This window comes from Anticarsia gemmatalis, chromosome Z, assembly GCF_050436995.1.
Source record: "Anticarsia gemmatalis isolate Benzon Research Colony breed Stoneville strain chromosome Z, ilAntGemm2 primary, whole genome shotgun sequence".
In the NCBI taxonomy this organism is placed as follows: Eukaryota; Metazoa; Arthropoda; class Insecta; order Lepidoptera; family Erebidae; genus Anticarsia; species Anticarsia gemmatalis.
The window spans coordinates 7,203,256-7,228,663 of record NC_134776.1 but is presented as its reverse complement, the minus strand read 5'-3'; the positions used below and the strand labels follow the sequence as shown (position 1 = coordinate 7,228,663).

Below are 25,408 nucleotides of genomic sequence, written 5' to 3'. Positions count from 1 at the left end.
CAGTTGTGATAGTAGTGTCTTTAAGTATATTTTGGTAGTTTAAAATATTGTCATATTTTATAACAGATGACTTTTTTTGTTTAAAGTTTGTTGTGCCCCGGCGTGTAAGGGAATCAGCTGAGCTTCTATTTCAGAGTATCTTGAACCTTACTACTACTTTTTTATAGTAATTTCACACTTATTAGCCATATTAAGTTGCTGTCACACGCAGTTTTAATGTTCTCAAGATCATTTTAATATTCTTGTCTTAAGTAGATTGCACTCTTACCCCCGGTTTTTGAGGTACATTTCACGGTAGTTTATCTATTCAATAGCGTTAAAACTTATATAAAAAACGCTATTGAATAGATAAACTACCGCTAAACGTACTCAGAAACCGGGAATAAGTCTGCCGTACTCGCCTAGGACATGGTTGCGAAGTAGAATTTACTTTCAATAAAGTGTGTAAAATACCGTGAAGAAATTCTTCAGCAAATGGCATAATTATTTTCCTGTATGAGTGATGTGTAAATAAAAATAATAGACCAAATTAAATAAAGTTTTTATTTAAAATAGAAACAGCTTACAACTATAAAATAAACCGCATCTGTTCGGATAAAACAATGTGAATATGAAAATTATCTTATTATTAAGTAATACTTTGACGCTTACATATTATTTAATTCTAGCAATTTACTAATGACTTTGATTATAGACAGGCACAAAAATACAACCACAGGTATTGTTTTATCAATACTGATACTGAAAGATCCACTAGACTCGTAAATTTTGAAATGTATATATAGTATTCAAGATTTGTTGAACAAACAAACTGGACCGGAATCACTTGAATTCCATCTTTATCTTTGAATTCAGTTTTGATCGGCTGAATATCGTTAAAGGCACATTTTTGGGTTTAAATTTGCTGTTTCTATGAACCGCGGACATATTCAAGTACTAAAAAAAATATTTAAACTGCGATCTCTACAATCGAAACTATTAGGAATCGGCATATACATTGAAAAAAAAACGTTCCTACGGCAACCGCTAGAGGCGATGATCAGATTTTCATACAAAATATCTCGATAACAACTGGTTGTCAATAATATAATCGATAGTGTTAGAGAATCGCTACTCTGTATTTCCGCCTGTTATAATAATATTTTGTGGTTGTATTTTCGTCCTGACTTTACACCTAATTAAATCGTACGTTTATAATCACTGCGTATATTATCTACGTTTTGTTCCATATACTTACTATTTGTTTTTGGTTTCATTAGTAACTTATAGACAGTGTCAACTAGAAAATTACGTGCTGCTACTTAAACTAAGTACTAAGATTATATATTATACTACAATATCATACGTATTTGATGTAAATAATGCGAACATACATTATTTATAATATTTATTTTTGTTATGGTTTCTTTTGGGACCATAGCGCATAGAATGCTTACCATAGCTAGTTTGCGATTTATAAACCAACTAGTTTGTGATTTTTAAACCTCTAGGGTACTAGAAGTCAAATACACGTAGACCTTGTCCAAGGGGACTATTGTGTATCTCAGCTGACAACTTTTCTTCTAGAGAGAAGTTTAAACTATTTGAAAGCCTGTACATTGTTCTACCCCTTACTTATGATTAACACGTTACATCAAAGCAACAATGTACAGAATAGTGACTCTTAATTTGGCGTACACTAGTTGTCAACTGTGTTGTTACAATGCGCATCGAGAAAGAGGCCAAATCGCCGTGATTAGCCTCTTGCAAGATGTCTACGTTAGAGCTACTACACAATTATCAACGGCATATCTAATTACTCTTTACGATGACGACAGTCAGTAGCGAATACAAAATATTGTAAGAAAGGAATACGCAAACACTGCACTTTTTTAAAATCATGTTAGTTTTGTATGCCTTGGTAAGATAGCATAGGTATCAATCTTGCGCAGTTTCCGCTAAGCAAATTCTTTGGTTTTGAAGAAGATAGTCGCCAATCGCCATTACTTGTACATTGTACCTAAACATACGTTGCTTGTGTGTGCTATGGCCAAAATAATGGTGCGTCACAAAAAGTAATGCGAGTGATTTTACAGACACTGAACTGCTGACAATTTCGTAACTTATAACGTAGTTAAGTATCTTCATAAATAAGTAAGTAAAGTTCATAAGTTTATAAAGGCATGCACATGGGAAAATGGCACATTGCATAATATATCATTTAAGTAGGTACGTATTTTTATAACTCGGGCCAATAGTCTAGTATTTCTATTTACTATACCTCATTTCGACAGACTTGCATCGCTTTTTGTTGCGAGGAAGCTGTCATTCGTGCAGCTTAGAATTAAGTATATTGGTTGATTTACCTAAGTGGTTAGACCATAAGTTTTGTTCAGTAAATAGACAAACTACTTATAACCACGATTATGTATATTACATTAAACCTGAACTCAAGTATTTAGCCTAATTACGTAAGTACATATTCTACTAATCACTTTACAAAACTTATACTAGAATCTTTGGGTCAGAAACTCAGAGTTTTTTGGCTTTTATCTGCTGTTTTCTCTATTATAGTTAGTTAAGTACTGAATAAGAAAAAAAAACAACGTGTCCTACTAATAAACGCGGTGAAAATTCAAAGAAAAGACAAAGAACTGTGAAACTAAGACAGATCTTTGTCTTTTTCACTCATATACCGTTTCAAAATTGATTGAAAGTGACAAAACAATGTATAACTAATTAGACTTTACAGGATGTTTATTAGTAAAACCGTTATGCAATAGCATAGCTTAATAATTTTTCATATATCTATATGGAAAAGGACAATTTCAAACTACTGAAAACAGGGAAATTATAGTTTTATCAGATGGTTACGACGAAAAATCAAAATAAACTATATGAAAATAGCATACATTCACATTGCACTAGGTATTTTAAGTAGATGCAATGTGCGGTTACATAAAATCAAATTCACGAGCGCGCTTTTGTCCGTCGGTCACAAAAACGATACGGTAATGAACAGACTTTAGTAGTCCCAAACAAAAACTAACAAATCATTTGGCATTTCTGAAGCTTTTAACGTTATTTAGTACGGAGTTAGTATCTTCAAACTTTTTCCACAATTATATTTCCAAACATAGGAGAAAAATGTGTCCTAAGAATATTTAACTTGAAGTCTGGTAGAAAAAACTACTAAAGCAATATTACACGACTTACAATAATTGTATTTGATTGAATCTTATAGTATGTATATCACCAGATCTGCTCATCATTCCTCACTGCAGAGAGCAAATTAAGTCGTTCCACGGCGCCCGATCGTTAGCACTTGAGATAAACACCTAAAAACTTGTAAACTATGACGTCAACTTGTAGCTAGGAATTATACGAATATAGGTACCTACTTTATTACACGAACACGATTGTAGACAAAGTATGCTCTAAATAAGATTTGTGAAACGCTAGCCTACAGATCTCTACAATCTGTAGTTTGAAACCCCGAAGACATTAGACTATATATTATCTATATCTATTTTCTAACAAGAATAAATTGTGCTGGCAAAATGTTGGCGAATATGTATCACTCTACCTGTTGTCCGAGCATTCGTGGCTAAGTTTTAAAACAATCTTTTGGTTAGCCAGATATAATTTCATCTCGAGAACTGTGATTCGAGGCTCGATTTGAACAGCCAACAATGAAGATGTTTTCCTCTTCACCGACTTAATAATCCGACTCTAATCCGATTCTAATCAAAATCATTTAGGACCGTAGCACACATCGGCGATTGGCGATTCTAACATTTCAGTAGCTTAACGCCTCCGAATTTCAATCATACACAAACCGTGACCAGCGAAAAATCGCTGTATAACTTTAAAAAGAAAACAATATCGGTTATATCTATTGATAATACGTGTGTACTGATGTGGAAGTTGCTGACGGTGGTGCTGGGGTGGTGGCTACTGAAGGCGAGGGTAGCGTCGGGAGAGGCGTCGACGGTGGCGTGGAGTACACCTTGCGGTCCGGCGGCAGCGTCGGAAGGGGGGAAGACAGTCCGAAGCCCCCCAGCCCGCTGATGGACGAGCCTCCAGACAGCATCTGACCGTGGACTCCACGCATCCCGAACATCGGCGTCGTGCCTGTGGAATAATTACTTACTTTAGTTTTACGACGATAAGATAATATGATGCTAAATTGATTTAGTTATAGATTACATCGCTGAGCTAGATTTATTGTATAAAATTGATTTTCCATATTAAATCTTAATTTTCATTGTTTCAAATTTTAATCTTAATTTCTTGTTCATTCGTATCGGTGCGAGATTAGACTTATAGTTTTCTCAACCACTCAGTAGTATGTACAATCTGTAAAGAATGTATTTTGAGTAGGTAGGTATACTCAAATGTTTTGACTGTCGTAAATATTAAGAATTAGATTTAAAGTAATTTTCTCCATTTTATTACGATTTTATAGCAAAGAGCAAACCAAAGAAGTCACCTAAATGTTTTTGTAAACCACAAGCTCAGTGGAAAAAAATAACGAGCGGTCGGGTGCGGCCGCTGACAACGCGTTGATATAATAAATGTGAAGACGGCGTAAAACCTCACGTACACAACATGGCCGAGATAAAATATGTAGACGTTAGGCTATAATTGCACAGTGCGCGAGTTCCCATCGATCGCGCCTCGCCTGCTGCTCGTCTGTTGTCGGCCACATGCACGCTCCCTACCTAATCGCCATAATTTAAACAAACCTAGCAACAGCTCCCAATTGGGCGGTTTTAGGAATAAAATCTTACTGGGAGTTACTATTTTCCAAGAATATTCTACTTACTAGCTACGTACGTAAACGTTTTAAACAGAATCCCATTTTCTTGGAACGATTCATCGGAATCAATAAGAGGTTGAATATAAATTCCAGAACAAAAATCATTTGATTACGGCATTCATCATTTTGCTTTGTGGAGTGAGACAGCCGAGGATTATCGATATCCGAGTGGCCTCGATCTATGGGCTCCACAAGCAATGCTGTTTCTGGGAAAACTAAAATTAACCTTTATTTAATTATGTAAATAAACTATTCATAATTTAAAATAAATGTGCTCAGTGCACTCCAACGTTTCATAAGCTAACATTCTGGTACTTGTCATCGCTTTTTAAAGCCCATAGATCACGCCAGGGAGAGGGCCTCGCCGATGGGATAAATTGCTTTCAAGTTGGCAGGCGACGAGAGACGTGCGCCGGCGCAGCTCGGCTGCCGCCCGCGCTCCTCTCCACCGACATTACTTTAACTGTTTAACTATAGATTTATTGGAATATAAGTGGCCCACACAGGTACATTGAACACTACACCCGAAATAATATTTCGGGAGCGGAGTTAAAAGAATTCGCATAAGTCGCACAGCAGTTGCACATAAAACACAATTTATAAAATGAAAATTAAGAAAAATTCGCCAGCGAATTATGTGAATCCTGAATGCCGGAAATTTACGATGTAATCAAAATATTTTTTTATGTCATTAAAGCAATAAAACTGGATAATTATTTTTGTATATTAGTACGTACACGTTTCCCTAATTACATTCATTTACGACGCTGGAAATGTATGTGAATGCGTGATGGCCGAGAGAATGATTAACATAAAGATAGAATATGTTCTGTGACTGGCATTAAGGATTCACGAGGACGCAATATTCCAGACAAATAGGACAATAATGTTTGTACACTGGACACGGTTCTCTCCGTCAATAAAATGTAGCGATGATGTAACTAAAGAAAAATATACGGAATTCAATAAATCCGTGTCTCAGTGTACGAGTATATAAAAAGTCGCGTTTGTGCACATTCGCGGTGACAAAGAGAGAATTTGAATTCTTAATACCTGATGGGAAAGTATCGATGAAGAGCGAAAACTTTCAAGTCACAAACGTTCGGAGATAATCTGGTATTGCGCCATCGATCCTCCCTAAATCAAGGAAAATTTACTTTTATTAGCAATAGCTTGCTGGTTTGTTTGATGTAGAACAGTTGTTAATACAAAAGCTTTTTGTTTACGGTATATCATTATGTTTCTGACATACGCTTATCAGTAGTTCTATTAATAGGTAATTTTGGTGATCTTACCAATTGTCACAGCATGTAAAAAACAGACCAAAAAAAAAAAATCGTACACGATGAGTTTAAATCAGAAACACCCTATGTGCCTAAAATATATTTCTTTCGATAAATTTCCTATTTATGTATTGTTCAACTAAAACAAAACAAGACATAGCAGTTCGAAAGCTTTTTTATTTCAACAATCATGTTAAACTCGCAAAATATTTTTTACAAGATGCCTTATTTTTTTGTTGACTCACAGATCTTCCGTCCGCTTTTTTTATTAAAACACGAGTCAAGGATGCCATATGAAAGGGTTGAGTTTTTTACCCAACTCGGAATCGATGGCAAGGGATGTTTAGCATTTTACTTTTTTAGGGCAATCTGTTTATAGTAGCAAAGGCAACGGACTGTTTTTGCTCGGAGATTCAGAGATCTCGAATTAGGGACCACCCATAAACTTAAATACGTGTTGATGCATAATTAGCACGATAATTATGGTAAACACGCAGAGATAATTCTTATAAGGCCTAATGTTAATAATACGCCTTGTTAGAAACGTTTGAAAGGCCGCTGTAAAATGATATCTATTTTCTATCGGAGACCGCTGTTAATTGTAGCGTTTTGTATCAGTTTATATGTATCTTAAATCATATTAAAGTTAAGTATGAAATAAACATATATAAAATTAGAGGCACTTGTGGTGAAATGAAGCCAAAAACATTGTCTTTACGTCACGCGGTCAGAAAAAAAAGAGAACCTGTTATCAATTTCAACATAATCACAATCAATAATAGAAGTTAGTCTCCGAACTGTAAAAAAAAACGCAAGTACTAAAGAATGATTCTGTTGAGAATTATCGAATGATATCTGTTCATTCCTTTATAAGAAACGATCGATTTCGAGTCTGGACCGCACACATCGAGATGCACTGATCTGTGTCAATTACAGTTTCTAAATATATCCAGTACAAAATAGAACAATACCGACGATGTGTTTATTTAATACATTATTACCGTTCAGCTGTCTTTCTGATGCTTATCGTTTTTTTTAATGTGCATTAAATTAATCTTACTAATATTATAAATGAGAAAATTTGTGTAGTATGAATCTTTGTTAGTCTTTTAAGTTTAGATAGAGTATGAATGCTAAAGTTATTGTGTGTGTGTCTGTCTGTATTGTGTGTTTGCCTGTTTTTGCAAAATTACTGCTTTATCGAATTAACAGTCGATGAAATAGTTTTACCTGTCAAGGTACAAATACGTTTTCCTAACGATATTTTTCTCCTTTTAGTTTACTATTATTTATAGGCGTTAGAGTAAAAAAATACTTTCTTCGCCGTAATTACTTGTGCCATTTTAAAAGAGACTTCCTTTTTCCATGATCCGCTTCTTATACTATATTGTGCCTTGTGCTTTATATCGCTTGAATTCTTTAAATAATTGTGAAACGAAAATAGGTTTTCCCATACTGAGGTTGAATCAAATGTTATAAATCACGATTGTTATTCATTGTCATCGGATCTTACTTGTGGCTTACAGAAAATTTATTATCCGTGCTTCCACAGCCACCACTTTGTAGTATGTTATTTTATTACAAAAGTGGTTCTCTACAATGATATTAATTGCAATTTCGATTATTCTGTTTATTTTTGACAAATGCAACGTTAATTAAAATAAAGATAATTTGAATATTATGCATTCAGATGTCAAGATGCAACTGCAACGACGTTAAAGCCACAAAAGCTGAAAGCTGAAATTCAGCTCCCATTAACACGGTTTTAATTCATTAACACGATGATGAAAAGTAAGTATAGGTATATTAGAATAACCAGATCACATTTGTTTCGTGGAATATCAAAGCAATCGTACAAACAAACCTCGGCCGTCCTTCGTAAATAAAAAATAACACCTCATGTTTTGTGAGGCAAGGCTTACTCATATCTTAGTGAGAACGTTCAAACGCCGATAGGGACGCTCTGCGTTCTGTACTGAAATACAATTTTCAAACAGACGTCAGTTACGTTAAATCAAAAAATGCTCATAAACTGAGCACCTATAGTCGAGCATAAACAGAGCATCAAGGTTGTCGTTCTTAAAAATCATTCTCGATTTTTTTTTATTAAAGCTCGTGTTAAAGTTCCGCCGACGGCGATATTTTTGAAATACCTATTGCATTTATAAAGATCAAACGGTTTGAACAAACGGGCGTTTGTGTAAACACATCATACTCGTGGCGCGTAGAGCTCGAGGCGCGGCGTAGTCATCGCTCGCCGACGCGCACGCGCCCGTACGCAACATAACGCACCATTATCTCCACGTTAACTGAAATACATCACACCACGCTCTCCGCTCTCTGTACTTTTATATCTTTGAAATGGTTTCTAGTTCACATATTTTTCTTTGATAAGAGTTTGATTTGAAATTTGTTTTACTTATTTCAATTTACTTCAAGTAGTTAATGTTTGTCGGATGGGCTGGGTATCAACTGGTAACTGTATATCAACACTTCCTCAAACTAAAAGGCTGAAGAAGACATTAAGATTCTAAGGCCAGGTACCTTAGAATCTACGTTTTACATGTTGAGTAGAAAATAAATAATATGTGTTAATAAAATAATACATCCAGTTCAGTTTTTATATAATTTACTTAATTAATTTCCATCAATCTTCATGTATTAAATTAGATGTTATGTTACACAAAACCGACAAATCATAAAGTAAACAAATAGAACAGGCCTTCTCTATTCTATCAAATATCTACAGTCGATACAGACGAGTATCGAAAATGATAATGAAAATAATATCGTAAGTAGTCATTTAATATGTACTGCATTAATAATTCCTAAAGCTCTCGCTAGAGGCGCTAAAAAGATTTTCATAAAACGTTTCTCGATAGCTGGCTGGTTGTTGGTCGATTGCAGTATTGCATCGCGTCTCAGGACATCCAATGTTTCTTTCACAAAAACCACTAGCAATGCAATAGTCGTTACTGGACAGTATTGCATTGAGATGCATTTGTTTCGATGCGCATATAAATAGCTAGCTTACGAAGCGGAAACAACATTGGAATTCAATTATTTCCTCTTCGAAGACAAGAGAATAGACGGCAACAAATTTAGGAGCAATGCAGTTCATACTTTTCAGATGCATTCTTTTTTTCCGATATGAACATTTTTAAACTGTTGCGGCTTGCTCACATTATACTAAAATGCTAGATGGGAACTAAACGCGATAAGAAATTCAATGGTTACAAATATAAAACGTAAGCTGTTAAACGTCGAGTAACAAAGGTATCGATTTCAAGGAGATAAAGAATTATCAGATGCCGTCAAAGAGTTTTACAATAGTAACAATTCCATATTTGTTAAAAATTGAAGCTGTTTAAATGGGCCTCTACGTGTTGGCTTCGGATCCACATACGCCTTTTAAAAGTCCGGTATTCTATATTTCCGAGATGATAAAGATACATACAACAATTCAAAAATACTTAATACTCATTAATACTTATAAAAGCAAAAATCCGACTGCAATACTGTTTCGTCCATTTCTTATTGGAATTCTATTAGTTAAAAAATGGTGGTCGAACATATAAGGTATGTACAAAAACATAAGCTATGCTTATCCGATTCTGATTGGCCCGTGTGGCAATAAAAAAGAGGAATAACATAAACTAAACCTTCATTAATTTCACGTTCATTAACTGGTATTATGTACCTTTTGAAGAATAATATTTAGCCTACTGTTATATTTTCACGGATAAACCTATGTACAAACTAGGTAAACCAAAATTTGGCACAGTAAAAACCAAGTACCTAAGACCTACATAAAATCTCACTTTTTTAGGTTGGGGTAAGGAAATAGCAAAAACAAAGTGACAGAATAATTTAAAAGAAAACAATTTCTTGAAAATATCGAGATACTAAGAAAGAACAACTTTTTTCAAATTTTATCCTGCAGTACGAAGAGCAAGGAAATCAATAAGAATTCCGAATCTCTACTCAAATCGAATTACATTCCGTCATAAACGTGAACACAATAAGACGAGGTCGGGATCACGTAAACGGCTTTATATCTTCCAGTTCGTATGGAGATCTTAAAGTGTATGAACATCACCGTTTCGGTGATGCAGGCAGCCATTGCACATGTTACCACAGCTTTTATGACCGTCATAAGGGAGCGCTGAAACTTCTCAGAAGCGGGGCGATGCGCACATGGGAGGTAATAAATCGTCGATTATCCGGCCTGCTCCGGACTCGGCTATTTATTAGCTATGTACATCACGCCTTATATTTGGTGTTATATTGGCAAGTGCTTCGGCTGTGTACGATGACTTTGAACTGGTATGTGCGTTTCGGAATTTGTAGCGCCGTTGGTTTTATGTTCAATCTGACTTACTAATAAACGTTGAGTAAGTTTTTATTAGTAATAGTGTTTTGTCACTGTCAATCAGTTTTAAAAACGTATATTATGAGTAAAAACGACAAAGCACTGTGTAACCATAGAGCTAACAAAACGTTTTTCAATAAGACAGAAAGACTGTAAGACAAAGGCTTCTTACACTCCGACTACAATGCATCTGTGTTTCCTTATCAAGTTCATGAATAAAACTATTAAAATACTAATTTGCGAGCCATATAAATGAAATTCGCCTATCCACTTCCGAAGCCTATGACGTATGTACTATAGACTTACCCTCTTATTAATTAAAATATATGAAATTATGAAAGGCCGATAAAGTGTTTTGTTTCTTTCACTCCTTAGCGAAATAAAAAAGGGAAAACATATTATAGTGTGTTTATGAATAAGTTAGCGAAAACACGTAATTATGAACTACATATTTATAAAGGGTTTTAGATTTTTTTTTAGAACATTTTAGGAAGTAAGCGACTACCGAAACACATCCAACAAGGATGTGAAAACTGTACCCAAACGGAATGAAACTGCAGCAACGCAACAAAGTAGTAGCAGACAGCAAAATGCACAGAAGGAAGACATGGAAAATGCATTACTCGATCGATACGTCCGAAAGCACGCCAACATAGAACAATGTTCGAGATACTTATTTCCCTAACCTACATTTCCCATTGCATTTTGCATCACCCATCACTTTTCAAGGCACGCTGTATTGCGCTTTCCACAGCCTTCCGCAAATGCATCGAGGCCGCTACAACTAACGGCCCGCCGGACTGCATACTGAGATGCATAAAATGTTTCAAAATGCAAATACCTAAACAATTTCTTTAACAAACGTTTTTTTAGTACATCTAAATATGTATTTGATAATAATTTGCGTAAGTTGCACTCCAAGAACAAATGCACTCCGTGCACCATTTGCATGTCACGTTGCAACATTGCAACGGCTGCAAAGCGCAATCGCATTGATGCAATTCACTAGGAAAACATGAATGTACAGGAGTAATTTTAAAACGAGGCTGCATTTTGTATAGTCATTCTGCAGCAAGTTTCAGGAAATATTGAAAACCTATTTTTAGTACTAAATCTTCAGGCAAAAGTGTTTTATTTGGTTGAAGTAGAGACAATGTTACGTGACAATACGTATGTAATTATTACACTTGTCTTTAAGATAGTTAAAGGTAAAGTAACAAAAATGTATTTGTGCATATCATTGCAGAATGTGGAACGTTTTCCCCGCCCACAATGAGAGTGAAAGTCTTTAGCGTAGCGCCTCATTCCTAGGTTCTACACGGCACGAATGTATTTCTGCTTTTCTACGACGATACGACTTTTGATTCAGGAATTTAATACTTTTTTAAAAGGTTTTTCAGTGTGCATGTCAATTTGATATTAGGTACAATGTTTTCTTTAAATGCATTTAAAAAAAATATATCAAAAAATAATCTCGTTTGGAATGATAATTGTACCAATCAAAGTAAGTATACAGATTTTTGTTAATTTAAGTAATTTTTTCGACATTATTGGATTTATTTCCTGTGTCATCGCTATCACTACTTATTACTCATACGATTTTTTGTTTAGTAAAAACAAAGAACCAACAACAGTATGCTCTTAAAGACTTAGTAAAGTTACTTAAAAAACAAAATGTTACTTACGGATACTCATAAGATTGTCGTTTACCCTTCAAATAAAGTACATAAAATCCTTTTTAGGCCTTAATTTCTTCGAATACTTTTGGTTTTATGTTTCTTAACGAAACCGGACAGAAAAAAGCAGTGTATTATAGGGTCGAACGATTTTAAAGCCTCACAACGAATATGCACGATTATTTAGTGTTTTGCAAACGTTGAAATCTTTGGCCATAGTTACTTTAGTAATATACGAGTAAATTACTTTTGTACGCGTAATGGTATAAGATATAGCTTAATAGTGTCATGTCGAAAGATAGCTCAGACAGCTGAGATTGAGCCTCATCTGATTAAGTGACTAGTATGGTAAAGATAACAATAAATTACAGCGTGAGACATTCTCAAAGCTTAGCAAAAATCGCATTACTCTACCAATGAGTCTCTAAAACCTATTAAAAATATGTCCCGAACAAAAGAAAACATACGTAACGAAAAATACTTTGATAGACCGATATCTCTACAATGTTCACGATTTCCGGGAATCTAGCAAACCGAACAAAAAGCGTTCTGCTTAGAACACGTCTGCAGCGCTTACTACTTGAGTATTCTTATTATTTTAACAGCTTAGTATTTATTAGTATTAGCCTGCCTTATTTCTGCATAATAAATATAAAATATTAATTACATATTTCGAGTAAAATCTGAAAAAATTACTCGTCACGGAGACACGTTTTATTTTTTTAGAAATATGGTACAGGTGACTGAAGTAGTTATTCAAACAAAATTAAAACTTTTTAAACAATAACAAAAGACATCAACACATATTTATCACAAATTTATTAATTCTTAAAAATATTAAATAACGCCTACGAGAAAAGTTTCCGTATCGGATATAACGTGTAAAAAGCTGTACTTCCATGTCCTACATTCACTTTCAATGTCGGCATCGATCGGTAGACCTCTAGCGTGCTTCTGCTTCCCTAGTACTGTATCATGAATATTAGTCAGACTGGGGTTCTCAAATGTAGAGTAAGTTACCATTGGCGTGAGGCACGATATAATTCTCATTATTATTTTATAATAATTGCATTATTTTAAATTTAAAATTTAAATTTTACCCATGAATGTCCCACTGCTGGGCAAGGGTCTCCTCCCGTAATGAGGGAGGGGTTAGGCCTTGAGTCCACCACGCTGGCCAAGTGCGGGTTGGGGACTTTGCATGCCCTCAATAAATGTTTTAAACAAATTTTTAGGCATGCAAGGTTTCCTCACGATGTTTTCCTTCACCGTTGGAGCATGTGATAATTATTTCTAATACACACATAACTTCGAAAAGTCATTGGTGTGTTGCCTCGGGTTCGAACTTGCGACCACTTGCGTGTGAGGTGTCAACTTATACCACTCGGCTATCACTGCTCTAATTGCATTATTATTAAGTTAAAATTTAAATGGGCTTAAACCTGTTAAAAAGCTGTCTGTGTGTGTATTGATGGTTAAGTAGCAATTTTAAGAGAAATATTTGTCCGGCAATAATCATTTAAAAAGCTAATGGTGAAAGCATTATGCGAAATGGACCTTATCAAATCTGGTGGAAAGATTTTACAACGATTCCATAGTCCAACTATCGTAATTAGGAATACACGATGTTTTGAATCAACAATAAAAAAATAAAATTTGCAATTTTGAGAAACCAATATTCATCAGTGCCTCAAATTGACAGGAATCTTTTTCAGGACAATTACCGTTAAACGGCGTTAATTTTGTTTACTTTCTCGATATTTTGAATACATGAAACTGTAATTTGTATCCGGTCCGTGTTGAATATTTCGAAATATTGATTAACTCTGTGGAGAAGAACATAACGAACAGATGTAATTGTCTCTTAAACAATGTAGAATTTTATGACGACGTTATTGCAATATAAAATAATAACAAAATATAATTTAACTAGCTGACCCGCGCAACTTCGCTTGCGTCACATAAGAGAGAATTTTCCCCGTTTTTGTAACATTTCTCGTTGCTACTCTGCTCCTAATAGCCGTAGCGTGAAGGTATATAGCCTAAAGCCTTCCTCGATAAATGGACTATCTAATACTGAAAGAATTTTTCAAATCGGACCTTTAGTTCCTGAGATTAGCGCGATCAAACAAACAAACAAACTCTTCAGCTTTATTATATTAGTATAGATTTTATTGGCTACTTCACATTATGCTTATTACACGTATCCAAATAAAAACATGTTTCTAATATTATACTAAACTAACTAAATCAGGATGACGTGCACAAGTGCACGGTATCGTGTCTTGCTTCAATAATGGAAACGCACAAGTTGCCTGACTAACCAGACTGCAAAACGGCGGTCTGGCAGACAACTTCTCTGCTCAGTTACCAGGAGAACATGGACAGAGAGGCGTTCTCCCCAATCGATAAATCTGCGCGTACATTGAAAGTGAAAGCACCACTACGCATCCCTTGTCACATACGACACGAGATACAAACGTCAGTTGCAAAATTTCTCGGATATAATAATATGTATGTTCGTTTATTTAGTCCAATACGAATGCTAGTTTCTAAATCTATGCCAAAGTTAGTGTACAATTAAGGAAATATAAAGTTATGGTATAAAATTCCTCTTAATTGTGATTTGTTGGCAGTATTTGTCATTTACATTTTTCTTCATATATTTATCGTCGTATCATTTTGTTTGTTCCCAAGAATAATGAGAATATTACAAGATGTGATGTATCGACGCGCCTACGGACGTGTATGAACAAAAGAGTTTTATCATAATGTCAAATAAATATTAAACCATATCGTGTCGCTCAACAATGGATAATTCAGGGGAGAGGGAATATATTCGCGCCATTTTCCGCTAGTGTTCCCCACTCAAGATTGGAAAATGGTATATAAAGGTTGAATTGGTACAAAATGGAAATGATTATATTATTTTTTGAATAGGGTATGTAGGGCTATCTTTTTACCAACTGGTTTGTCACTCCTAAAGGTGTTTACTAGCCCCTAATAATATTTGAAATGTAATACAAGTTACATAGTAAGTTAGTACAAGTTTTACTTTGTAGAAAATAATATATTTGATAAAATAATATTTAAAATATTAAAGGAATAAGTATTTCAGCAGTATTTCAACTACCTTTATCTAGTCTACTTAACAATACTTATATTTAAAATTTGTTATTTTGCAAACATTAAAACCGCCGTATATTGCCGCGCCATCACCGCTCAAATCGGTAGAAATACGAAAAGAAAGTACCCTAGCGCTTAGAGTTGGCGCGCAAACTATCTCCTTACGTTGTCTTATGCCCTGGTACTCCAACCTTCCAGCGGGAGCATATCGTCAATACATTCGCGCCGCTTGTTCAGACGGGTATGGCGCAGCAGTCACTAACCCTGTATCGATTTCGTAGGCACTAACTAGATTTACTACTATATACTATGCCGACGGAAAGTACTAGGACCTAACTAGGGCATTGGTTTGCAAGGTCAATATCAATCAATGAGTGACCTCTAAAGCACAGTGTACGGTAGACACAGTCTCACTAAGACACGTTCTACAATTTAATAGCTATTAGCTAAAAACATTTGCTAATATATAAAGTTATTTGTGAAACTATAAATGAAGGTATAAATTTTTATTTGGTTATGAAGGATTTTTTTAAATTCTAACTCAAGTCCAGATCGAAAATAAAAAAGTGTTGAAAAATTTGAAATAACATTTTTAAAAGAGGGTGTTGTGCGGTTTGTTTTGTAACAATTTCATAGGTTTGTCGTATATTGTCTAAAGGAGCAGAGAGAGCATGATTATAATCAATTAAAAATATAAGCCTTTGGTACAAAGAACTAAAGTCCGTAAGAATTATATCTTAGTAGATTACCCGCGCATAAGAGTTGTAAATCAGTCAAAATAGAAGTTAATGGACTTAATATTAGTGTCTTCTTCTCCTTATATTTTGGTTAGTGATCAACCTAGTGTCAAAATTAAATATAGTTCTAACAAAAGCATTTTTTGCATTTGATTTGTTTTTAAAATGTTATCGACCCATATTTATTTTTTCATGCTAATTCACTGAAAGTTTGGCGCACCGTGCCATCACTGTCTCGCCGCGTATCGTGGGTTTGATTTCCACCTACGGCGAATATTTGTATGATTAGCACGGAGCTTTATTTTGAGTCTGATTGTATTCTATAATGGCGTTTCACCCACGGATATTATACCCATTATAATTTAAACAATAAAAAAGGAAGTGAATTTCAGGCGTAGTTTTCAAAACCACTGAACAGTATTGAACAAATTGTTCCCTATTTGAAATGTATTTTATTTATACGTACTAACTACGAAAAAACGTTTATACATTTTAACTTTTATAATATTTAAGCCTTATTTTAGTCTAGAGTTATATTTACAATTAATATGAATGAAAACCTTAAAATTATAATAAGGTATATAAAATTTTAGTTAGAATAATATGATATTTAATTTAACCCCTTATGTCTTACTGGTGGGCAAAGTTCTCCTACCGATCGAAGGGGGTATCAAGAAATATAAGTGTAAATAAAATCACAAACAGGCAGAGGTTCTGATCTTCAATCTTCTAGTCTTTAAAACAGGGGAAGTACCCAGATTGCTTTAAAGACATTCTCAGAAGCAAAACTTAGTAACCAAGTAAAGATTTAATCTTAATTCTGTCACATTATTTGCCACTCAAAAGTTGAGGTACTCAAAGACTCAAGAACCATGATGACTGTGAAAGACGGTATCCAGAGGGTGTGACGTCATCAACCGTCTCAAGTGGTATTCAAGTGATTTGTACTGATTTATTATGTGTTATAGAATTTCAACGCGTGTGGGATTACTCCTACCTATACCAATTTGGTTGAATATACTAATTGTTTAAAATCTTGATACTTAGCTATACTCTCCAACCTTTAATAAAGCTACTCATGATGAATGTTACTACTGGTCGTTTCGGTTGCGTTCTTCAGAGGATGCGATTTTATTTCCAACTTCGCTTGCGTCACGTAAAAGAGAATGGGTCAAATTTTTCCCCGTTTTTGTTATTTTTTTTACTTGTACTCTGCTCCTAGCGTCGTAGCGTGATGATATATATAGCCTTCCTCGATAATTGGACTATCTATCACTGAAAGAATTTTTCAAATCGGACCAGTAGGTAGTTCCTGAGATTTGCACGTTCAAACAAACAAACAAACAATATCTTCAGCTTTATAATGTTAGTATAGATATGTGGGTAAGGGCTTTATAGAAGCGTAATTTCAAGTTTGTGGAGTTCCTACTCTTGTCTTGTGGAAAACCGTTAGGATTTGAAACTTCATACTAATTTCTATTGTACTGTGTCCACTTGATCGGCATTTCAGCGCCACAGAAATTAATACAAAGTAACGAATCCTTTTACACACGCCGTTTAAATGTATGAACTGCCAAAATTTCAACTAGTAAGCAATTTCATAGTAATTTAAAACGCGCAGCTTTTCTGTCACTTCATTTACCGAATAAGTTACCAGACACTTGTTTATAAAATGTGAAACTGACTCTAAATAAAATATTATATGAAACTATCCTTATCGCTACAAGTGCAACGTAAACTTTGCCTATTTATTTATTGTTAAATATTTTTTTTCGTCGATTGTACAAAGGCGCCGATCGTTACATACAAAGATCAAAGGAAATGCTTCATCATAGCGCGATGTGTTATAGACTATATGAATTGAAATTAAAAGCCTTCGTGAAGACTCAGTAAAACACTATCACACCAACATACAAAAAATCTCGCAATTCTATAACAATAGGAAAATTACGTCTTTTTCCCATACAGGTCGGCAGAAATCAGAGAACGCAACTTGGCACGATGATGACAATCATCCCGTCTTTCATTCACATCATACATGTCTTGTACAGGACGTCATTACCACCAGTAAAAGTACTCAGCCCTTTTAGCTAGACAATATCAACGTGCGCCCATATCATTTCGGTTACGCTCACGGTCATGAAAGGTTAAATAAGACTAATTAATATAATGTTAAGAAATAATACCCAATTTCATTCATTTGTCCGTAATAAGAATTAAGTTTATTATTAAATCGCCCATGGTGGCTTTAATCTGAAATTGTATGTAAGATCATACAAAGCTTATGAATGTGCCTCTACGAAAGTGCTACGACGTAGCATTTTTATCGTAGACAGTCGACAGCCTTAAACGACCACCTTTATGATCCATGTATTGAACTTTTTAAATAAGGGTATTTGGTCTTAATAACCGAATTTATTTTAAATAATATACGTATTCACCAAATAGCTGTCATAGTACATATATTATAAGGTATAAGTGCGCGTTGTATTCTAAATTAGAAATAATTAATTATTAAGGCAGTCAATTCAATTTAAAAATTATTTTCAAAATTTTAATCATTACCAGCTTTTTTTTATCAAGAAGCAAGATATCAACCTGTCCATCATCAATATTGCACAACATGTATTGTACATTACGCAACTTTAATGACGATTTAGGAGAATCATTTTTATGATATTTTTGACACTTTCGATATAAGTTAACATTTAATTTTATCGTGCAGACTAATTGCGCAATATTATTGCAGTTGTCACGTTGAGCGACACAGCTACGTGTTCGGGCCAAAACAGCCGGCCCGCAAATTTCAACTGATGCGGTTCAACGTTAACTGCAACCGAGCGGTTCACGTGAAAAATTGACGTGCAACTACCAGGACAACAGAAAGTAGCAAGAGATCGAACTACGTTTCGAAGGGGTGGCTACTATGGAGCGAAATCGAGTGTTAGAGGGTGAGGTGGGTGGTGGCCACCGGATTGGTCAGTCGGCACTACGGTCGCACACATCAATTGCATCGTTGCACACAAATGCAAATTCTGATGTAGATGGAGACTTAACCCTTTCCCGCCAAACTTGTGAGCGAGTGCGAAGTATGTTGCTTGCTCTTTCATGCAAAAACTACTGAATGGCTTTGTTTTTTAGCACTTAATTAGTTTACAAACTATACTTTATTATTTTTATATTATTGGGAATTCAACGCCATCACCTATTACATTTAACTGGATGTTCATGTTTTGTTTCGCTAATTATAGCATGTAATGCAAAAGTTTAAAAGTTCGGATACCTTAGGGTACTTTTCAACCTGAGAGAACTTTCCTGGCAAACGAAACAGATAGATGGAGATGTATAATGTGTGTAATGTATGTCGTTCGTCGTTTTTTGTGTGCGATAGACATTTGAAGAAATGCATACTAATTAAACAATAACAATAAGAATTAATATCTTCATTGCTCATATGTAAATTGTAAAACGGCCCTAAATCGTAAAGTCAATAAAACGCGCTTTTTTTATTAATTTCAAACTTGGTATGGTTTAAGAAAATTTTAAGCAAAGGATTATTATATGTAACAAAAACAATAACAATCAACAACTACAGAACGCTGCCAGTTTCTTATTGCTTTGTAGAAAAGAGCGAATCTGCTGACAATTACCGGTGCCGTTTCCGAACTTTGAGATAATAATTTTGTACCTCCTAAGTGATTGATACAATGTTATGATCCTTCTCATACTGATGTATGTTTGACAGACAAGGCAAAGAACAATATTATATGTAATTTCTATTCCCCTTTAGAGAAACGAGTGTATGTAGACATTACGTGCCTTGTGTATGTAAATGATAATATTAAATAAACAAACACTCACCATGCTCATTGGCGACGGCATACTGGTAGTTCGGTATGAGGTCCGGCAGGTCGTGATGCGGCGGCGGCGAGGCGGGCGGTGGCCGGTAGCCGGGCTCCACCGCGCCGTACGCCAGCGGCCACTCGCGCTCGTTGATGGCGCCGTACGTGCAGTACTCTCCACCGTACGCCAGCTGCTGACTTGCACTACTTGTATGTGAATACGCACAAGCCCCATAGTCTATTGGACCACCACTACTGGTTCCGGCCCCGCTTCCACCGGCCAACTCGTAGCCCGTCGGCTGCGACGGCGGCAGCGCCGGCACTCCACCACCGCACAAGTAACTCCCACTCCCGAATTGAGGTTTCAACGCCTGACACTTTCTGCGGAACCCCCGGGGTCTCCTTCTAAACGATCCCTCTTCAAACATAAACTCTGACGATGGATCGATCGTCCAGTAGTGGCCCTTCCCCGGTCTACCGAGACCCTTGGGCAGCTTGACGAAGCATTCGTTCAAACTCAGGTTATGTCGGACAGAGTTCTTCCAGCCCTGGTAGGAGCTGCGGAAGAACGGGAACTGTTGTTGCAGAAATGCGTAGATTTCGCTAAGAGTGAGCCGTTTGTTAGGGGAGTGTCGAATAGCCATGACGATGAGGGCTATGTAGGAAAAGGGTGGTTTTTCCTGGCGGCGCGTGGCGGGCGCGCGGCGCGCCGCTTCTTCGGTGGTTTGGTCCTCGGTCTTCATGCGTGCGCGTGCGTGCGCGTCGGTGCGCGGGCTGGGCAACAGTGCGCGCGCGCAGATGCCGCCCGCGCGCCGCCCGCGCCGCCCAGGCCGCGCCCCGCTGCCGCCCCACCGCTCGGCGCCACCACACCCACGTCCGCCTTAACACTAGCTTATTGGCAAACCGACACTCGGTGAACCGTTCTAACAACGCGAACAAAAAGGGATCGACACTACAACGAATTCCAGGGTGCAGAAAATTTGCCAACCGGCAGGTTTAAGTATAGGTACAATAAATCTTGTTTTCTATATCTTCAAGTTTGGTTGTCTCATGGAATATTTGCATAGTTACAGTTACAACAATATTAATGTTAATTGTATTTAACTAGCTAACTCATGCGACACATTTCCCGTGAAATTTAACTGAAACCAAATATTATTATCTTTCTGTGATCCAGTATTAAGGCCAAGCATTAGATCCACATAGAAAGTAGAACTTTCGCTTAATCCTGAATAATGCATGAAATAGAAAAATTCTTATCTTATCATCTCGAATGGATAGCCATTGGCAGGTTACACTGTTATGCTTGTAAGATGTTCGACTCGATGCATTGTTTTAAGGTCTACTCCGGTGGGATTCATAAGAATGCATATAGATGAGGTCATTGCACTCTCGTATCCCCAGTCTGTATCATCCACAAACTCATACAAACACCCAAACAGCGGAAAACCCGCTTAGACAATAATATTTACCCGTCGCAAGGACGCCTGTCGAACGGCCGCTCTTGACCTAGCACAATTAAACCAAACATTTTACTAGAACTATAAAACAGTTATACGACGTACACCAAATATTTACCATAAAGCGTAAACCAAAAGTTTTGCATTAAACTTGCCGGATTTATATACTCCGCACTCGTGTAAACTTTAACGGCCAATCAAATATGTGCTCTATGTGTTGATGATAAGAATCAATTTTCGTGTTTCGTAGTAATGAATCGATGGTGTTTGGCATTCTTCACACCATTGAAGAAATTGTTGTGGAAGACATTGTATGGAGGCTTAACATAGAAACTTTAACTTTTTAATTTAGGCTACACAAGTTAACAAAATTCCAAAATACGTTAGTTTGTATCTGTCCTTACAAGAAGTTGAAAATACACGTCGTTGCGTTAAATTACATTCGTGTATAGTTAACTTTAATCCTTAAGGCCAATTCCTAAACTAAATCTACTGTAAGATCTACTTTCACGTGTAGTTCACAAAACGCGATCAAAAGATTTTATTTTAGAAACAATACTTAGAACTGTATCTATATAAAAGTAACATTAAATAGTTTCAATGTTTGTATACATCACGTACTTTTTTCAGTGGCGTCAAAATACGCATTCTATAATGACGTAAGTTTGAATGTCGTGATAAATAAATAAATCATTATTATCGAATGATTCTATAAATACGAGTCGGACGGGATGCGCCCGCGCCGGGTTGCTGATCTCTCCTATAAACAATCACTGCCACTGTAGTAAACATTAATATTATACTACCACTATTGTAATATCAAAATTACTTTCGTGTGATCTGGAGACATTTTGCACTACCTTACCTTTACAAGATTGATTTTTATAGCAAAACACATAGAATCAACACTATTCCTTAAACTAAATATTCGTATTTATTACTGGTGTTTGATAAAGTGTAATCCACAAGAATATTGTTATGATTATACTCGGTAATGTGGAAATATCACTATAAATTTTAAAATGGTTCAGCAGGTACGTTGGCGATGACAAACGTGTACGTAGGATAACTCAGTATTTCAAAGCTACTTTTCTCTTTCCAACGCAGTGTTTTCAGGCAATACGGAGTTAAAAGGAAGATGCGCTCCGTCACGAAGCGCGCGCTAAGCTCCGCCCACAACATGGCGCGGGCGCTAGGAGCGGCGCGCGCGCAGGCGGCGTGGATCATTGCCTGATCTTGAACCCTCCATTCATCACCTTTTACGATCTAGTGATGTTTGCTTTGAGGTTTTTACGGTTTCGCCTTAATTTTTGGTGTGCAATTAGACATTTTATTGCTCCAGTTTAATTGATTTTCCGACCATTATTACAAACCAAAAATTCGAGAAATCGCATTCGAAGTGACATCTTACGATTTATTGGACGTGTTACACATGTTGGCACAATAAACGCCGACGTTTATACGATTACTATGTAACGTAAGGCGCGGTTAGACAACTACTACGCATTTATTCAGATAAGAACATCCTTCTTTCAGTGAGTGACCGTGGCCTCTAAGAAATACATTTGCGGGCGTCAGCTATAACCGGACAGGTATTTTTAATGTGTGCTTATCAGTTTAATGGCTTATTATTATGATGTTAACACTTTTAATACGATAGCACTTAGTAAGCTTAGCAATACTAACACCGCTTTTGTGAATATTTATCGATGTTGTTAAACAATTTTTTACAGAGATTTGTAGAGATGTTGAAATAAAGTCTGTAATCACTATAACTCCTTTGTTAATAAGTATAGATAGGTAACGTGACCAAAGCTCGACTTAGTTCATTAATACCTTCTTATCATTTTTATAAAGTTTAAATCTGTTTTATTAAACTAGACAGAACACCGATTACATAACCAAAATTGTGCATCAAATATAAAGAGACAAGAATTATATTATCATAAAAGTAAACCATCATCTATTTTTATTTAAACGGTACGGTTACTTTGTTTCTAATTCGTTTGTTAAATATTGCAATATGTTCTTATTTAGTAGCTTAAGTTTATTTTTATTTTAATATCTTATTATTATTATTCACGGGTAACATAGGCGAAGTATGTAGGTAGTTACTATATTACCTAAGTTTTATGAAGGCAGTCTCGCAATTTCATTGCAACTCGACATTAGATTGACATAATCTAATTACTATAAGTCTTGGCTTATCTTTATTTGTACAACTATCAGATAGATTACCAGATGAAAAGTTAGACAGTTGTTTTATACATTTAAATTACTTACAAACTTAACTACACGTTTGGCGTAGTAGTTCGAGTGGTAACCTCGCCACAATAACCGTAGCGCTGCTTGTGGCGGATTCACGAGTATTTGTTCCAAGCCTGAAATTTATCTCTATAAGAATGTATTTAGAGGTATATAAGTATGTTTATCAGTTATCTGGTTACCATAGTACAAGCTCTGCTTAGTTTGGAATCAGATGACCGTGTGTGAGTTGTCCCAAAAATATTTATTTAATTTCTGCCTATGATTGTATGTAGATCGTGTTGTCAGGGTTTTTAAAATTCTTCCTTATTTTCTTACACATTTAATAAAGTTTAAATGGAGTGATGTAGCCGTAAGTTACTAACCACCGGTTTCTGTGGCGTTCAGAAATTCAATAGCGTTTTTTTGTATGAGTTTTAACGCTATTGATTAGATAAACTGCTGCTAAATATTGTATCTCAGAAACCGGGGGTTAGAGATTCATTGCCTTACTTATAACTGCTTGATTAATATACGCTGCATAAGTACGGATGTATTATAAAAAAAAACAACAACTTAGAACAGAGCTTTGTATGCAAGGTTTGCGGCTGAAGAAGATTAACAACATACATAATTTAGAACATGATTTGTGACTAAGCAGTACAGCAATTTTATTATGGAAATACACAGAATTTTTAACTATAACTTAGATGAATCGTGCATGCTGAGTCTCTCTAATGGTACGAGTACTAAGTTGGCGTTGTGTTTTTGATATTCACTAACAACAAATCCAATGTCGGTTATCGGCATTCAGCCTCCAGTCTCGAAGAATAAGCACCTACGAGCTGACAGAATACAATGCTATATTATCTCCGTCCATTATTATTAGACACAAGATATTACACAAGTAACTACTTGTTCTCGTATCTCTGCTGACTTTACGACCGGACATAGCGCGACTTTGTAACGACAGTCCACGCATCACCTTACGCCGCTCTTTGATATACGACTAGCACGTTCCGTGAACTCTATGTGATTATGACGTCATCAGCTGTGACGTCACAGTTGTTTGTGTTGAAGCTTCTTTGATTTGTCCCGCAGCGATAAGTGTTGAGTTTGTAACTTAAGATGTAAGTGATTGTGAATGATATATGAATAGGATTACTGGAATGTTTAGTTTAACTGTTGAGTGGGAATTGAAGACTTTTGAAGTTTAATATTGAACTACTGAATTTTGAGATTTGCTGTTAAGTATTTCTTAGAGTTTGCTCGGAGTAAGAAAGTTAAGGTCGTAGATATCCGTGCCTCGGTGAGCACATATTTAAAGACGTCGGTCCTGCGTTTTACTTCTCACATGACAGTGTCGGTTTAGCTTACGGACCGGACTATGAGATTTAGATGAAGGAATAGAGAATGTTTTGTTGCCACTCTTGTTACTAGAGTCCAGGAGGACATTAAAACAGTCTCACTTTATTGAGTCGTAGACATTATTAAGATTGCTTAATTTCATATTTTCTAACCTATAGTCTCATAAGCTAAAGAAAACGCTCTGAAGCCGTTTGACAGTATGAAAGAATAAAAAATAATGGCCTTAACGGCCTACTAATCTCAAAATGCAAACCAAATGGCTACTTATTGTTGGTTAAAACTAGTCTAGGTAAAAGTTCTCTATAGTAAATATTACGTACGGAACCTATAAATGAGAATAATAAATATTCCAAACTTGATACGACGACCACGCAACCCAACTTCCGTACACATATTATCACTCCATACAAAAAAGTACAAAAAGCGAATCACAAAAAATCTGTAAAAAATTATAATAATCTGTGCTTCATTTTGAATTAAAAACTTTTTGAAAAAGCGT

At 35.8% G+C, this 25,408-nt stretch overlaps 1 protein-coding gene across 1 annotated transcript; it reads right to left on the bottom strand.

Moving 5' to 3' along the window:
• Positions 1-525: 525 nt before the first annotated feature.
• Positions 526-20,607, bottom strand: LOC142986596 (uncharacterized). Its single transcript, XM_076135118.1, has 2 exons — positions 19,857-20,607; positions 526-4,113 (listed from the first exon to the last, which is right to left on the bottom strand). The coding sequence occupies exons 1-2, from the start codon at positions 20,578-20,580 to the stop codon at positions 3,875-3,877; spliced, it is 963 nt and encodes a 320-aa protein (XP_075991233.1). The 5' UTR covers positions 20,581-20,607; the 3' UTR covers positions 526-3,874.
• Positions 20,608-25,408: the final 4,801 nt, after the last annotated feature.

Bases quoted from the DNA above. Each gene is read 5' to 3' on its own strand.
- LOC142986596 (XM_076135118.1), bottom strand. From the start codon at position 20,580: ATGAAGACCGAGGACCAAACCACCGAAGAAGCGGCGCGCCGCGCGCCC. The intron at 4,114-19,856 runs GTGAGTGTTTGT...ATTATTCCACAG, and splicing joins TGCCGTCGCCAATGAGCATG to GCACGACGCCGATGTTCGGG.